This window comes from Pristiophorus japonicus, chromosome 7 (assembly GCF_044704955.1).
Source record: "Pristiophorus japonicus isolate sPriJap1 chromosome 7, sPriJap1.hap1, whole genome shotgun sequence".
Classification (NCBI taxonomy): Eukaryota; Metazoa; Chordata; class Chondrichthyes; family Pristiophoridae; genus Pristiophorus; species Pristiophorus japonicus.
Window position 1 is genome coordinate 3,092,524 of NC_091983.1, and position 17,827 is coordinate 3,110,350.

The 17,827-nt window shown below is 48.9% G+C and overlaps 1 protein-coding gene across 1 annotated transcript in view; it reads right to left on the reverse strand.

The window, feature by feature from the left end:
• LOC139266994 (pecanex-like protein 2) overlaps positions 1-17,827 on the reverse strand; it is a 140,799-nt gene that overhangs the window by 47,548 nt on the left and 75,424 nt on the right. Inside the window, exons 9-10 of the mRNA XM_070884627.1 lie at positions 7,281-7,514; positions 2,856-2,959 (exon numbers count right to left, since the gene is read on the reverse strand). Coding sequence (XP_070740728.1) covers positions 2,856-2,959; positions 7,281-7,514 — 338 coding nt within the window. The remainder of the gene's footprint in view (positions 1-2,855; positions 2,960-7,280; positions 7,515-17,827) is intronic.

Sequence of the window (17,827 nt, forward strand, 5' to 3'; positions counted from 1 at the left end):
GCCCGCCCAACGGAACGCCGAGAGACCTGGCGGTACTTTGCCAAGGAGATTCCTCAGTCGTTGGGAAAATCCTGGAATCCATTGTTAAGGAAGTGGTATCAGGGCACTTAGAAAATCATAACATGACTAGGCAGAGTCAGCAAGGTTTTATGAAAGGGAAATTGTTTTAACAAATTTATTAGAGTTTTTTGAGGATGTAACTAGTAGGGTAGATAAAGGGGAACCAGTGGATGTAGTATATTTGGATTTCCAAAAGGCATTTGATTGTGTGCCACATAAAAGGTTATTACCCAAGATAAGGGCTCATGGGATTGGATTAGCATGGATTGAGGATTGGTTAATGGACAGAAAACAGAGAGTAGGGATAAATAGATCTTTTTCAGATTGGCAGGCTGTAACTAGTGGGGTGCCGTAAGGATCTGTGCTGGAGCCTCAGCTATTTACAGTCTATATTAATGAGCAAGATGAAGAGACCAAGTGCAATGTATCCAAGTTTGCTGATGATACAAAGCTCAGTGAGACAGTAAGCTGTGAGGAGAACACAAAGCAAAGGGATATAGATAGACTTAGTGAGTGGGCAGTAAGGTCGCAGATGGAGTATAATGTGGGGAAATGTGAGGTTGTTCACTTTGGTAGGAAGAATAGAAAAACAGAATCTTTTTTAAATGGTGATAAACTTTTAAATGTTGGTGTTCAGAGAGATCTGGGTGTCCTTGTGCAAGATACACAGAGAGCTAACATACAGGTACAACAAGCAATAAGGAAGGAAAATGGCATGTTGTCGTTTATTGCAAGGGGGTTGGAGTATAAGAGTAAGGAAGTCTTGCTACAATTGTACAGGGCCTTGGTGAGACCACACCTGGAGTACACTGTGCAGAGTTTTGGTCTCCTTATCTAAGGAAGGATATACTTGCCTTGGAGACGGTACAACGAAGGTTCACTAGATTGATTCCTGGGATGAGAGGTCTGTCTTATGATGAGAGATTGTATAGAATGGGCCGATACTCTCTGGAGTTTGGAAGAATGAGAGGTGATCTCATTGAAACATACAAGATTCTGAAGGGGATTGACAGGGTAGATGCTGAGAGGTTGTTTCCCTGGCTGGTATATCTAGAACCAGGGGTCAGTCTCAGGATAAATGGGAGGCCATTTAAGACAGAGATGAGGAGGAATTTCTTCACTCAGGGGATTGTGAATGTTTGGAATTCTCTGCCCCGGAGGGCTGTGGATGCTGAGTCTCTGAATATATTCAAGGCTGAGGTGGACAAATTTTTGGGCTCTAGGGGAATCAAGGGATATGATCAGGTGGGAAAGTGGAGTTGAGGTCGATGATCAGCCATGATCTTATTGAATGGTGGAGCAGGCTCGAGGGGCCGTATGGCCTACTCCTGCTCCTATTTCTTATGTTCTTATTCCTCCATCACCATCCCTGGGTACGTCCTGTTCTACCGGCAGGACAAACCCACCAGGGGTGGCGGCAGTGGTATACATTCGGGAGGGAGTGTAACATTGACTCCAGACCCCATGAAGTCTCGTGGCTTCAAGTCAAGCATGGACAAGGAAACCTCCTGCTGATTACCACCTCCCGCCCTCCCTCAGCTGATCAATCGGTACTCCTCCATGTTGAACACCATTTGGGAGAAGCACGGAGGGTAGCAAGGGCACAGAATGTACTCTGGGTGGGGGACTTCAATATCCATCATCAAGAGTGGCTCGGTAGCACCACTACTGACTGAGCTGGCCCAGTCAGTTCTGAAGGACATAGCTGCCAGACTGGGCCTGCAGCATGTGGTGAGAGAACCAACACGAGGGAAAGACCGTGTTGACCTTGTCCTCACCAGTCGCAGATGCATCGGTCAGTATTGGTAGAAGTGACCACCACACAGTCCCTGTGGAGATGAAGTCCTGTCTTTATTCGCCTGATCCCCGCTCAGTTGCTCGCCCACTTTGGGAGGGAGTGGGGGCGGGGCAGGGGGATTGGGAGTAGGGGCAGGGGGGAGTGGGGGCGGGGTGGGGGCGGAGTCGGGGCGGGGGGCAGTGGGGGCGGGTGGAGTCGGGGTGGGGGGGAATGGGGGCAGGGGGAGTTGGGGTGGGGGGAGTTGAGGTGGGGGGAGTGGGGGCGGGGGAGAGTGGGGGAATGGGGCAGGGGAGTGGGGGGAATGGGGGCGGGGGAGTGGCGGCAGGGGGGGAGGTTGGGGCAGGGGTGGGGGGGAGTGGGGATGGGGAGGGGCGGGGAGGTGCGGGTGGAAGTTGGGGCAGGGGCGGGGGTAGTGGGGGTGTGGGGGCTGGGGTAGTGGGGGTGTGGGGGCGGGGGTAGTGGGGGTGTGGGGGCTGGGGTAGTGGGGGTGTGGGGGCGGGGGTAGTGGGGATGTGGGGCCGGGCGTAGTGGGGGTGTGGGAGCGGGGGTGGTGGGGGTGTGGGGGCGGGGGTAGTGGGGGTGTGGGGCGGGGGTAGTGGGGGTATGGGGGCGGGGGTTGAGGGAGCGGAGCGGGGGGGAGGTTGGGGTAGGGGGAAGATGCCGAGTAATTGGGAGGTGAGGGATCTCCCAGGAAGACTGCCCGGCAGGGTGAGTTCGGGAGGGGACGCGCTGCAGCAACTTTACTTTGCTGGGGGAGGTCCTGCTCAGGAACGGGTCAAAATGCCATCGGCTGGGTGGGGTCTCCTCACGGGTTCCCGATTTGCATTTATGAATGCGTCCGCTGGGGAATAGACAGGAAATGGAACCACTTCATTGTATCAGCTCCTCTCAGGTTAAAATCCCCCCTGTGAAGGCTCACTGGTGGTAACAAAGTGCTTGTGTGTAACGTGCACTGTGTTGTTTCACAGTGGGATTGGTTAAAACTGTGACGGATTACCTGATGGACATGTTGTGCGTTGCCGTCCCTAAAGCTCTTCTGCCAAGGATAGAGAGGCTGTAACAGAGGGTGACGAGTGGCGAATCTCCATCACTGCTCACAGGCTGGAACACAACACAGAACAAGACAGCATTACATGCAGCTCACAACCTATACACTTGACAGGACAACTTAGACATGGAAACATACAACACTCAATTAGCTCGACACCATCCAGGACAAAGCAGCCCACTTGATCGACACCCCATCCACCACCTTCAACATTCACTCCCTCCACCACCGGCGCACCGTGGCTGCAGTGTGCACCATCTACAAGATGCACTGCAGCAACTCGCCAAGGCTTCTTCGGCGGCACCTCCCAAACCCACGACCTCTACCACCTCGAAGGACAAGGGCAACAGGTGCATGGGAACACCACCACCTCCACGTTCCCCTCCCAGTCACACACCATCCTGACTGGGAAATATATCGGCCGTTCCTTCATCGTCGCTGGGTCACAATCCTGGAACTCCCTCCCTAACAGCACTGTGGGAGCACCTTCACCACACGGACTGCAGCGGTTCAAGAAGGCGGCTCACCACCACCTTCTCACGGGCAGTTGGGGATGGGCAATAAATGTGATAGGAGGTGGGTGGGGTGGCTTGACCCATCCACCTCCACGGAGGTGTGTGGGGGGCCTGACCCATCCATGGCATGAACCTGGTATTGCAGTACTTCCAGGAACGGTGCAGTGGCTCTAGGCCTTTTGGCTAAGAGCATTGGCGCAGAGTGATCCTTGAATGGGCCCAAGGTGACCTCTGGCGTTTGTGATTTGACAAAGAATTGGAACGATTGGCTACGAATTTCAAAAAATAAATAAATAAATAAATAAATAAATAAATAAATGCCGGCCTTGCCAGCGATGCCCATATCCTGTGACTGAATTTTTAAAGAAAGCACAAAGGGAGGCCATTTGGGCCTTCGTGTTCTGTGAACGAGCTCTCCAATCGCTCCCTCGCCGCTACTCTGTCCTCACGACCATGGCAAAGAGTTCCCTTTTTAAGTGTTTATCCAATTTCCTTTTAAAAGTCACTGTTGGATCTGCTTGTACCGTCCTTTCAAACAGCGCCTACCAGATCACAACAACTCGCTGCAATGGCAAAGAAGTAAATAAAAATAACATTCATACAAGTGGAACAGAAGGAGTGGGAGGAAGGGAAATTAACAAGAGGAGGCCACTCAGCACCTCAAGCCTGTCCTGATCTGCATCTTAACTCCACTTACCCTCCTAAGTTCCGTAATCCTTAATACCCTTACCTTCAAAAATCTATCAACCTCAATTTTTACATTTTCAATTGGCCCCCAGCATCCACAGCCTTTTTGGGGGAAGAGTTCCAGATTTCCTCCACACTTTGTGTGAAGAAGTGCTTCCTGACATCACCCTGAACGGCCTGGCTCTAATTTTCAGGTTATGCCCCCTTGTTCTAGACTCCCCCACCAGAGGGAATAGTTTCTCTCAATCCTTTTGGCTAAGATCATGCATAACTGACCTGACAGGGGAGTAGCCACCATGACCTCCGGGTGGTTCTCCCTGGATCAGGAAGGTATATGCTTGCTTTTTTGGAAACAGGAGGTGGGTGGGGTGGCTTGACTCATCCACCTCCACGGAGGTGTGTGGGGGGCCTGACCCATCCACCTCCATGGCACGAACCTGGTATTGCAGTACTTCCAGGAACGGTGCAGTGGCTCTAGGCCTTTTGGCTAAGAGCATTGGCGCAGAGTGATCCTTGAATGGGCCCAAGGTGACCTCTGGCGTTTGTGATTTGACAAAGAATTGGAACGATTGGCTACGAATTAAAAAAAAAAAAAAAAAATAGTTTCTCTCGATCTCCCCTGTCATCTCCTTTAATCAGCTTAAACACCTCAATTAGATCACTCCCTAATCTTCTAAACACAAGGAAGTACACGTCTAGTCTGAGCAACCTGTCCTCATAATTTAACCCTCTTAGTCCCGGTACCATTCTGGTGAATCTGCACTGCTCCCCTCCAAGCCCAATATACCCTTCCTGAGGCGGGGGGGCCACTGAACATAAGAGCATAACAAACAGGGGCAGGAGTAGGCCACTTGGCCCCTCAAGCCTGCTCCGCCATTTAATACGATCATGGCTGCTCTGATCCTGGACTCAGCTCCACTTTCCTGCCTGCTCCCCATAACCCTTGACTCCCTTATCGTTCAGAAATCTGTCAATTTCTACCTTAAATATAATTCAATGACCCAGTCTCTCTGGGGCAGAGAATTCCACAGACTCACGACCCCTAGAGAAGAAATTCCTCCTCATCTCCGTCTTAAATGAACGCAGTATTCCGGATGGGGTCTGACCAGAGCTTTATAGAACTGTAGCATAACTTCAACTCTCTTGTTTTCCATATTTACCTGGCTTCGGAATTTTAATAGCAAAAAAGTAAGAAGGAATAAAATTCATACAAGTGCAAGAGAGCGAGTGGTTGGACCTCTGTGATTAACAACAATGAAAGCCTTCCACGTACCAGCGATCATTAACCAGACACAGGATCCCATCACAAATATACTGCCCCGACTGAAACAACACAGACTATTATCTGGGCTCTCCGCGGGGAAGGAAGGGTTAAAGATCGTCACCACACATCTTTCCCATTTTTGATAGTAAAACCCTGTTTTAAATACTGATATTGCTGCATTGTGATGCGAGAAAGAGGAATAGTGTTGAGGAGAAAACAACATCTGATCCAGGCAATGTCAGCTCATATTTATATAACATTTTTAATATAGTGAAACGTTCCAAGACGCTTCACAGAGGTGTAAGGGGAAATAAATAGACTTTGAGGCAAAGCAGGCAGGCATCCTGAAGTTCAGACAAAGAATGGGTTTTAAATAAAAGAAAGTCTTGCATTTCTATAGCACCTTTCCCAACCTCAAGACATCCCAAAGTGTTTTACAGTTAATGAAGTATTTTGGAGTGTAGTCACTGGTATAATGCAGGAAATGCGGCAGCCAATTTGCGCACAGCAAGCTCCCACAAACAGCAATGTGATAATGACCAGATCTTCTATTTTTGTTATGTTGGTTGAGGGATAAATATTGGGCCCAGGACACCGGGGAGAACTCCCCTGCTCTTCTTCGAAATAGTGCCATGGTATCTTTTACATTCACCCAAGAGAGCATACGGGGCCTCGGTTTAATGTTTCATCTGAAAAACGGCACCTCCGACAGTGCAGCGCTCCCTCAGCACTACACTGGCTTTGTGAATAGGATTTCTAACTAAAAAAAGATATGCATGAATGATACCAGAACTGAGAAGTTATAAATATATGAACAGGCTCTGGAAAAGAGAGGGCTGAGGGGTGAACCTGATAGAGGTCTTTAAATTTATGACGGGGTTTGATAGGGTAGATGTAGAGAGAATGTTTCTACTCGTGGGGACTGCAAAACTAGGGGCCGTAAGAGTCACTAATAGATTCACTAGGGAATTCAGGAGAAACCTCTTTACCCAGAGAGTGGTGAGAATGTAGAACTCGCTGTCACAGGGAGTGGTTGAGGCAAATAGTATTGATGCATTTAAGGTGAAGATAGATTAAACACATGAGGGAGAAGGGAATCGAAGGTTAGGGTGAGATGAAGTAGGGAGGGAGGAGGTTTATGTGGAGCATATAGACTGGCATGGACCAGTTGGGCCCAATGGCCTGTTTCTTTGCTGTGAATACTAAGGGCTGGATTTTGGGCTTTGCTGATTTCAGGGCGGTAATGGCGGCGGGGCGGTAAAGTTTGCGCCCGGGGACAGTTTGCGCCTCAGTCAGCAAAATTGGGTGGCTGGTCCCTGAGTGTGGGGCGGAGTGCTAAGGGAGGTGTTGCACACATCTCTCAGGGCGCTAGGCCGGCTGAGCATGGGAAGATCCCGAGCTAAACAGCCTACCTCGGAGCGCTGTAAGAGGGGCCTTGGAGAAAATAAACTCCACCAAAAACATCCTCCATGGAGTAACTCACGCCACCACAGTGTAAATCGCAAAACAATAAATAAATAAATATCACTCACACTTACCCGAGGTGGACATTACTTACCCCACTGCAGCTACAGCTCGGACCGCCCGTTTAACGGAGCGCTATGGGCCGGGCAGAAGCCCAAATATCGAACCGGTGTCACAACCAGGGGCGTTGCACACCAGCTCGCCTCTCCCGGGAGGTAATGCCCCACGTCCCGCCGACACCAGCCCCGAAAACCCCAGCAGGGCGCTGGAGGCTGGCCGCACCGCCCGGAAGAGCTCACCGCCGCCATTGCCGTCCCTCTGGGGCAAAAACAGAGGCAGCAATGAGCGGAAAATCCAGTCCTCAGTACATTGTGTGTAAGACTAGAGGCAAACAATGGGGCGACTATGAATGAGATTATGGGAGAGTGACATGTAAATGTATACCTTTGTCCTTTTGCTGCTGCAATGCTGGATCCACTCCAAATAAGCATTACAGAAGCTGGCTCTTGAGATTCCCTTGAGGCAATGATCATAGTCTTCATCAATGTTCACATTAAAAACTGCTGGGTCCCTGTCGATGTAATTCCATGCAGTGCATGGATGCAGAGCTTCCTGGATGGATTCATTGCTTAACCAGTCTTCCAGTTTCGGAGAGCGAATCAAGTAGTATATTATACTCTGCCAAAAGAAATTCATTAATACACAATCTTATCTGACTATTGTAATAAGCATGCTCATTCATACCAGCTGATCTCAGTACAATTCTTTTCTGTGACAATGGCTCAGAGAAGACATGAAGGAGCAACTTTTTAACCCTTGTTTAACACTGGTATATGAAACTGCCCATCTTATAACATTCATTTCAACAAACAAAATTGCTTCAGCGAGGACAATTTGCAATTATACAGCAATTTTAACACAGAGCGCTATCCCAGAGTGTTTCACAGACACGGAAGGGAAATGGACTGCGAATCAAAGAGGGAGATGTGCGGAGCTTGGGCACGGAGGTGGGGTTTAAGGGAGGAGAGGGAGGTGGAGAGGCAGAGTACTTTAGGGAGTAAATTCCAGAGTTTGCGGCCGAGGCAAAAACATTGTGCGTGAAAGTTTTTCATTTCGCTTGCCATTTTAATTCTCCGCCCCCTCCCAATCTGACCTCTCCGTCCTTGTCTCCTACAATGTTCCAATGAAGTTTGCAAGCTCGAGGAATAGCACCCTATCCTTCGGCACCTCATCTTTCGGCACTTTACAGCTTTCCGGAACAACATTGAGCTCAACAATTTCAAATCAAATCCACCTCCCCCATTTTTACAGACAGCAGCTATTGGTAATGTTTCTGCTATTCCCATTTACACCTCCTCTGCTCACATCTTTTGTTTCTTAACTTGTCCCATTACCATCACCTTTATGCCTGGCATCCCTTTTGTCATTTAATCACTCCTGCCTTCCACCCTATCGCAGACCTTCCCTTTTTGTTCATTCCTACCCTCCTCCCTTTCCCAGCCCCTGCACTTGCTTAAAAACCATTACATCTCTAACTCCAGTTCTGACGAAGGGTCATCGACCTGAAACGTTAACCCTGTTTCTCTCCGCGCAGATGCTGCCTGACCCACTGAGTATTTCCAGCATTTTCTGTTTTTATTTCTCATTTCTTATTCTGGCAGTTTCCATTACTGTTCAGGGCAGAAGTAACTTCAATGCAAAGGAGCCAAGTGCTCAGATGTGTCATGTTTATCAGCACATGAAGTTCATAAAAATCAAACACTTTCAAACCAGTCCGGGAAGTTAATAGAGTACCCGCTGGTTTACCTGACCCTGCCTTTCTTGACAAACCGCCCTTGTCGTGGGGTTATTGCTACGAGTTATTTGCTCGTTATATTGGTCCCTCGAGCCTGCTCCACCATTTAATAAGATCATGGCTGATCTGATCATGGACTGATGTCCACTTCCCTGCCCGCTCCCCATAACCCTTCACTCCTTTATCGTCCAAAAATCTGTCTATCTCCACCTTAAATATATTCAATGACCCAGCCTCCACAGCTCTCTGGGGCAGAGAATTCCACAGATTTAAGGTTCTCTGAGAGAAGAAATTCCTCCTCATCTCCATCTTAAATGGGCGGCCCCTTATTCTGAAACTATGCCCCCTAGTTCTAGATTCCACCACGAAGGGAAACATCCTCTCTGCATCTACGCTGTCAAGCCCCCTCAGTATAGAATCATAGAAATTTACAGCAAGGAAGGAGGCCATTTCGGCCCATCATATCCGTGCCGGCCAACAAAAGGCTACCCAGCCTAATCCCACTTTCCAGCTCTGGGTCCGTAGCCCTGCAGGTTAGGGCAATTTAACTGCACATCCAATTACTTTTTAAATGTGGTGAGGGTTTCTGCCTCTACCACCCTTTCAGGCAGTGAGTTCCAGACCCCCACCACCCTCTGGGTGAAGAAATTTCCCCTCAGATCCCCTCTAAACCTTCTACCAATTATATCTTATATGTTTCAATAAGTTCACCTCTCATTCTTCTAAACTCCAATGAGTATAGGCCCAACCTACTCAACCTTTCCTCATAGGACAACCCCTTCACCTCCGGAATCAACCTACATCTGGTTGTTGCAACCATGTCCTATTGTGACTGCTCTGCTCCCTCAGTCACACCCTTCACTGCAGCCCCTCGCTCCCAACATCACATTTGGACCCGTTTTAGTCACTCCTGCCCTCTGCTTCCACAACAATGGTGTCAGCCGTGGATCAATGGGTAGTACTCTCGCCTCTGATTCAGAAGATTGTGGGTTTAAGCCACATGCTGGAGTACAAAAATCTAGGCCGACACTCCAGTGCAGTACTGAGGGAGTGCTGCACTGCCGGAAGTGCCGTCGTTCGGATGAGACGTTAGACCGAGGTCCCGTCTGCCCTCTGGTCATTATCACACTGCTGTTTGTGGGACCTTGCTGCGCACAAACTGGCTGCTGAAATTTCCTACATTGCAACAGTGTTTAATCTTCAAAACTACTTCGTTGGCTGTAAGGAGCTTTAGGATGTCCTGAGGTTGTGAAACGTGCTATATAAACGCAAGACTTTCCCTTTTTACTCAGAGCACAAAAAGATGTGTAGAGTTTATGCCAGCAGGTAAAGTCAGAGCCCTCCGATCGACAATCAAACAACCGTGACTCATCTGGTGTCAGTTAACTCTCCGCTGTTGAACTTTCGTACAGAAGAGAAAGTGTTCCAGACACGGATGTTGCCCGGGAGAACATTCCAGAAGTGGATGAGGGCTTTGCCTTTGGGAGTCTGTGCAGATCTCCTTGACTGACAGAGAATTCGACCATGCATAAGTCAAGTGCTGTCCTAATCATCAGGCAGGCAGGGGTGTGACAGTGTGGGTAGTCTGTGCTGTATAGACAGAGGGTGGGTAGACAGTGTGGAGAGACTAGAGGGATGTGGAGGGGCCCAGGGGAGACGCGTGTTCGCGGCCATGGGCCCAGGGGCAGCACGGGTCAGCCCACACTGCGATATGTGTGCGCACTAGGTCCGTGCAGCAGAGCAGGTCTCCAGTCGTCCTGGTTAATCCTTGCCACTGGACCAAGACCTAGCTCTGTCAAGCCCGTGTTGTGGCTGGTGTGCAACGGTCACCCCACATTAAAAAAATCCACGCACAGGCATCTCCCACCCTTCGGGATGTAGTTCGGGTTCGTCTTTCGAAACACCTGTGAACTCGTCCTTTTTTTTGCGTGGAAGCAAGTCATCCTCATTTCGAGGGACTGCCTATGATGATGAGACAGTGTGGGTAGTCTGTGCTGTGTACACAGAGGGTGGGTACGGTGTGGTAGTCTGTGTTGTGTAGACAGAGGGTGGGTACAGTGTGGGTAGTCTGTGTTGTGTAGACAGTGTGGGTACAGTGTGGGTAGTCTGTGTTGTGTAGACAGTGTGGGTACAGTGTGGGTAGTCTGTGTTGTGTAGACAGTGTGGGTACAGTGTGGGTAGTCTGTGTTGTGTAGACAGTGTAGGTACAGTATGGGTAGTCTGTGTTGTGTAGACAGTGTGGGTACAGTGTGGGTAGTCTGTGTTGTGTAGACAGTGTGGGTAGTTTGTGTTGTGTAGACAGTGTGGGTAGTCTGTGTTGTGTAGACAGTGTGGGTAAAGTGTGGGTAGTCTGTGTTGTGTAGACAGTGTGGGTAGTCTGTGTTGTGTAGACAGTGTGGGTACAGTGTGGGTAGTCTGTGTTGTGTAGACAGTGTGGGTAGTCTGTGTTGTGTAGAGAGTGTGGGTAGTCTGTGTTGAGTACACATAGCGTGGGTACGGTGTGGGTAGTCTGTGTTGTGTTGACAGAGGGTGGGTACAGTGTGGGTAGTCTGTGTTGTGTAGACAGTGTGGGTACAGTGTGGGTAGTCTGTGTTGTGTATACAGTGTGGGTAGTCTGTGTTGTGTAGACAGTGTGGGTACAGTGTGGGTAGTCTGTGTTGTGTAGACAGTGTGGTAGTCTGTGTTGTGTACACAGAGGGTGGCTACAGTGTGGGTAGTCTGTGTTTTGTAGACAGTGTGGGTAGTCTGTGTTGAGTACACAGAGGGTGGGTACGGTGTGGGTAGTCTGTGTTGTGTTGACAGAGGGTGGGTACAGTGTGGGTAGTCTGTGTTGTGTAGACAGCATGGGTAGTCTGTGTTATGTAGACAGTGTGGGTAGTATATGTTGTGTAGACAGTGTGGGTAGTATATGTTGTGTAGACAGTGTAGGTACAGTGTGGGTAGTATATGTTGTGTAGACAGTGTGGGTACAGTGTGGGTAGTATATGTTGTGTAGACAGTGTGGGTACAGTGTGGGTAGTCTGTGTTGTGTAGACAGTGTTGGTACAGTGTGGGTAGTCTGTGTTGTGTAGACAGTGTGGGTACAGTGTGGGTAGTCTGTGTTGTGTAGACAGTGTGGGTACAGTGTGGGTAGTCTGTGTTGTGTAGGCAGTGTAGGTACAGTGTGGGTAGTCTGTGTTGTGTAGACAGTGTGGGTACAGTGTGGGTAGTCTGTGTTGTGTAGACAGTGTGGATACAGTGTGGGTAGTCTGTGTTGTGTAGACAGTGTAGGTACAGTGTGGGTAGTCTGTGTTGTGTAGACAGTGTGGGTACAGTGTGGGTAGTCTGTGTTGTGTAGACAGTGTGGGTACAGTGTGGGTAGTCTGTGTTGTGTAGACAGTGTGGGTACAGTGTGGGTAGTCTGTGTTGTGTAGACAGTGTGGGTACAGTGTGGGTAGTCTGTGTTGTGTAGACAGTGTGGGTAGTCTGTGTTGGGTAGTCTGTGTTGTGTAGACAGTGTGGGTAGTCTGTGTTGTGTACACAGAGGGTGGGTACAGTGTGGTTAGTATATGTTGTGTAGACAGTGTAGGGACAGTGTGGGTAGTATATGTTGTGTAGACAGTGTGGGTACAGTGTGGGTAGTCTGTGTTGTGTAGACAGTGTGGGTACAGTGTGGGTAGTCTGTGTTGTGTAGACAGTGTGGATACAGTGTGGGTAGTCTATGTTGTGTAGACAGTGTGGGTACAGTGTGGGTAGTCTGTGTTGAGTAGACTGTGGGTACAGTGTGGGTAGTCTGCGTTGTGTAGACAGTGTGGGTATAGTGTGGTTAATCTGTGTTGTGTAGACAGTGTGGGTACAGTATGGTTAGTATGTGTTATGTAGACAGAGGGTGGGTACAGTGTGGGTAGTCTGTGTTGTGTAGACAGTGTGGGTAGTCTGTGTTGTGTAGACAGTGTGGGTAGTCTGTGTTTTGTAGACAGTGTGGGTACAGTGTGGGTAGTCTATGTTGTGTAGACAGTGTGGGTACAGTGTGGGTAGTCTGTGTTGTGTAGACTGTGGGTACAGTGTGGGTATCTGTGTTGTGTAGACTGTGTGGGTACAGTGTGGGTAGTCTGTGTTGTGTAGACAGTGTGGGTACAGTATGGGTAGTATGTGTTATGTAGACAGAGGGTGGGTACAGTGTGGGTAGTCTGTGTTGTGTAGACAGTGTGGGTAGTCTGTGTTGTGTAGACAGTGTGGGTAGTCTGTGTTATGTAGACAGTGTGGGTACAGTGTGGGTAGTCTATGTTGTGTAGACAGTGTGGGTACAGTGTGGGTAGTCTGTGTTGTGTAGACTGTGGGTACAGTGTGGGTAATCTGTGTTGTGTAGATAGTGTAGGTACAGTGTGGGTAGTCTGTGTTGTGTAGACAGTGTGGGTACAGTGTGGGTAGTCTGTGTTGTGTAGACAGTGTAGGTACAGTGTGGGTAGTCTGTGTTGTGTAGACAGTGTGGGTACAGTGTGGGTAGTCTGTGTTGTGTAGACAGTGTGGGTACAGTGTGGGTAGTCTGTGTTGTGTAGACAGTGTGGATACAGTGTGTGTAGTCTGTGTTGTGTAGACAGTGTGGGTAGTCTGTGTTGTGTAGACAGTGTGGGTAGTCTGTGTTGGGTAGTCTGTGTTGTGTAGACAGTGTGGGTAGTCTGTGTTGTGTACACAGAGGGTGGGTACAGTGTGGTTAGTATATGTTGTGTAGACAGTGTGGGTACAGTGTGGGTAGTCTGTGTTGTGTAGACAGTGTGGGTACAGTGTGGGTAGTCTGTGTTGTGTAGACAGTGTGGATACAGTGTGGGTAGTCTATGTTGTGTAGACAGTGTGGGTACAGTGTGGGTAGTCTGTGTTGAGTAGACTGTGGGTACAGTGTGGGAAGTCTGCGTTGTGTAGACAGTGTGGGTATAGTGTGGTTAATCTGTGTTGTGTAGACAGTGTGGGTACAGTATGGGTAGTATGTGTTATGTAGACAGAGGGTGGGTACAGTGTGGGTAGTCTGTGTTGTGTAGACAGTGTGGGTAGTCTGTGTTGTGTAGACAGTGTGGGTAGTCTGTGTTTTGTAGACAGTGTGGGTACAGTGTGGGTAGTCTATGTTGTGTAGACAGTGTGGGTACAGTGTGGGCAGTCTGTGTTGTGTAGCCTGTGGGTACAGTGTGGGTAGTCTGTGTTGTGTAGATAGTGTGGGTACAGTGTGGGTAGTCTGTGTTGTGTAGACAGTGTGGGTACAGTATGGGTAGTATGTGTTATGTAGACAGAGGGTGGGTACAGTGTGGGTAGTCTGTGTTGTGTAGACAGTGTGGGTAGTCTGTGTTGTGTAGACAGTGTGGGTAGTCTGTGTTATGTAGACAGTGTGGGTACAGTGTGGGTAGTCTATGTTGTGTAGACAGTGTGGGTACAGTGTGGGTAGTCTGTGTTGTGTAGACTGTGGGTACAGTGTGGGTAATCTGTGTTGTGTAGATAGTGTGGGTACAGTGTGGGTAGTCTGTGTTGTGTAGACAGTGTGGGTACAGTGTGGGTAGTCTGTGTTGTGTAGACAGTGTGGGTACAGTGTGGATAGTCTGTGTTGTGTAGACAGTGTGCGTACAGTGTGGGTAGTCTGTGTTGTGTAGACAGTGTAGGTACAGTGTGGGTAGTCTGTGTTGTGTAGACAGTGTGGGTACAGTGTGGGTAGTCTGTGTTGTGTAGACAGTGTAGGTACAGTGTGGGTAGTCTGTGTTGTGTAGACAGTGTGGGTACAGTGTGGGTAGTCTGTGTTGTGTAGACAGTGTGGGTACAGTGTGGGTAGTCTGTGTTGTGTAGACAGTGTGGATACAGTGTGGGTAGTCTGTGTTGTGTAGACAGTGTGGGTAGTCTGTGTTGTGTAGACAGTGTGGGTAGTCTGTGTTGTGTACACAGAGGGTGGGTACAGTGTGGTTAGTATATGTTGTGTAGACAGTGTAGGTACAGTGTGGGTAGTATATCTTGTGTAGACAGTGTGGGTACAGTGTGGGTAGTCTGTGTTGTGTAGACAGTGTGGGTACAGTGTGGGTAGTCTGTGTTGTGTAGACAGTGTGGATACAGTGTGGGTAGTCTATGTTGTGTAGACAGTGTGGGTACAGTGTGGGTAGTCTGTGTTGATTAGACTGTGGGTACAGTGTGGGTAGTCTGCGTTGTGTAGACAGTGTGGGTACAGTGTGGTTAGTCTGTGTTGTGTAGACAGAGGGTGGGTACAGTGTGGGTGGTCTGTGTTGTATAGACAGTGTGGGTAGTCTGTGTTGTGTAGACAGTGTGGGTAGTCTGTGTTGTGTACACAGAGGGTGGGTACAGTGTGGTTAGTATATGTTGTGTAGACAGTGTAGGTACAGTGTGGGTAGTATATCTTGTGTAGACAGTGTGGGTACAGTGTGGGTAGTCTGTGTTGTGTAGACAGTGTGGGTACAGTGTGGGTAGTCTGTGTTGTGTAGACAGTGTGGATACAGTGTGGGTAGTCTATGTTGTGTAGACAGTGTGGGTACAGTGTGGGTAGTCTGTGTTGATTAGACTGTGGGTACAGTGTGGGTAGTCTGCGTTGTGTAGACAGTGTGGGTACAGTGTGGTTAGTCTGTGTTGTGTAGACAGAGGGTGGGTACAGTGTGGGTGGTCTGTGTTGTATAGACAGTGTGGGTAGTCTGTGTTGTGTAGACAGTGTGGGTAGTCTGTGTTATGTAGACAGTGTGGGTACAGTGTGGGTAGTCTATGTTGTGTAGACAGTGTGGGTACAGTGTGGGTAGTCTGTGTTGTGTAGACAGTGTGGGTACAGTGTGGGTAGTCTGTGTTGTGTAGACAGTGTGGATACAGTGTGGGTAGTCTATGTTGTGTAGACAGTGTGGGTACAGTGTGGGTACTCTGTGTTGAGTAGACTGTGGGTACAGTATGGGTAGTCTGCGTTGTGTAGACAGTGTGGGTACAGTGTGGTTAGTCTGTGTTGTGTAGACAGAGGGTGGGTACAGTGTGGGTAGTCTGTGTTGTATAGACAGTGTGGGTAGTCTGTGTTGTGTAGACAGTGTGGGTACAGTGTGGGTAGTCTGTGTTATGTAGACAGTGTGGGTACAGTGTGGGTAGTCTGTGTTGTGTAGACAGTGTGGGTACAGTGTGGGTAGTCTGTGTTGTGTAGACAGTGTGGATACAGTGTGTGTAGTCTGTGTTGTGTAGACAGTGTGGGTAGTCTGTGTTGTGTAGACAGTGTGGGTAGTCTGTGTTGGGTAGTCTGTGTTGTGTAGACAGTGTGGGTAGTCTGTGTTGTGTACACAGAGGGTGGGTACAGTGTGGTTAGTATATGTTGTGTAGACAGTGTGGGTACAGTGTGGGTAGTCTGTGTTGTGTAGACAGTGTGGGTACAGTGTGGGTAGTCTGTGTTGTGTAGACAGTGTGGATACAGTGTGGGTAGTCTATGTTGTGTAGACAGTGTGGGTACAGTGTGGGTAGTCTGTGTTGAGTAGACTGTGGGTACAGTGTGGGAAGTCTGCGTTGTGTAGACAGTGTGGGTATAGTGTGGTTAATCTGTGTTGTGTAGACAGTGTGGGTACAGTATGGGTAGTATGTGTTATGTAGACAGAGGGTGGGTACAGTGTGGGTAGTCTGTGTTGTGTAGACAGTGTGGGTAGTCTGTGTTGTGTAGACAGTGTGGGTAGTCTGTGTTTTGTAGACAGTGTGGGTACAGTGTGGGTAGTCTATGTTGTGTAGACAGTGTGGGTACAGTGTGGGTAGTCTGTGTTGTGTAGCCTGTGGGTACAGTGTGGGTAGTCTGTGTTGTGTAGATAGTGTGGGTACAGTGTGGGTAGTCTGTGTTGTGTAGACAGTGTGGGTACAGTATGGGTAGTATGTGTTATGTAGACAGAGGGTGGGTACAGTGTGGGTAGTCTGTGTTGTGTAGACAGTGTGGGTAGTCTGTGTTGTGTAGACAGTGTGGGTAGTCTGTGTTATGTAGACAGTGTGGGTACAGTGTGGGTAGTCTATGTTGTGTAGACAGTGTGGGTACAGTGTGGGTAGTCTGTGTTGTGTAGACTGTGGGTACAGTGTGGGTAATCTGTGTTGTGTAGATAGTGTGGGTACAGTGTGGGTAGTCTGTGTTGTGTAGACAGTGTGGGTACAGTGTGGGTAGTCTGTGTTGTGTAGACAGTGTGGGTACAGTGTGGATAGTCTGTGTTGTGTAGACAGTGTGCGTACAGTGTGGGTAGTCTGTGTTGTGTAGACAGTGTAGGTACAGTGTGGGTAGTCTGTGTTGTGTAGACAGTGTGGGTACAGTGTGGGTAGTCTGTGTTGTGTAGACAGTGTAGGTACAGTGTGGGTAGTCTGTGTTGTGTAGACAGTGTGGGTACAGTGTGGGTAGTCTGTGTTGTGTAGACAGTGTGGGTACAGTGTGGGTAGTCTGTGTTGTGTAGACAGTGTGGATACAGTGTGGGTAGTCTGTGTTGTGTAGACAGTGTGGGTAGTCTGTGTTGTGTAGACAGTGTGGGTAGTCTGTGTTGTGTACACAGAGGGTGGGTACAGTGTGGTTAGTATATGTTGTGTAGACAGTGTAGGTACAGTGTGGGTAGTATATGTTGTGTAGACAGTGTGGGTACAGTGTGGGTAGTCTGTGTTGTGTAGACAGTGTGGGTACAGTGTGGGTAGTCTGTGTTGTGTAGACAGTGTGGATACAGTGTGGGTAGTCTATGTTGTGTAGACAGTGTGGGTACAGTGTGGGTAGTCTGTGTTGATTAGACTGTGGGTACAGTGTGGGTAGTCTGCGTTGTGTAGACAGTGTGGGTACAGTGTGGTTAGTCTGTGTTGTGTAGACAGAGGGTGGGTACAGTGTGGGTGGTCTGTGTTGTATAGACAGTGTGGGTAGTCTGTGTTGTGTAGACAGTGTGGGTAGTCTGTGTTATGTAGACAGTGTGGGTACAGTGTGGGTAGTCTATGTTGTGTAGACAGTGTGGGTACAGTGTGGGTAGTCTGTGTTGTGTAGACAGTGTGGGTACAGTGTGGGTAGTCTGTGTTGTGTAGACAGTGTGGATACAGTGTGGGTAGTCTATGTTGTGTAGACAGTGTGGGTACAGTGTGGGTACTCTGTGTTGAGTAGACTGTGGGTACAGTATGGGTAGTCTGCGTTGTGTAGACAGTGTGGGTACAGTGTGGTTAGTCTGTGTTGTGTAGACAGAGGGTGGGTACAGTGTGGGTAGTCTGTGTTGTA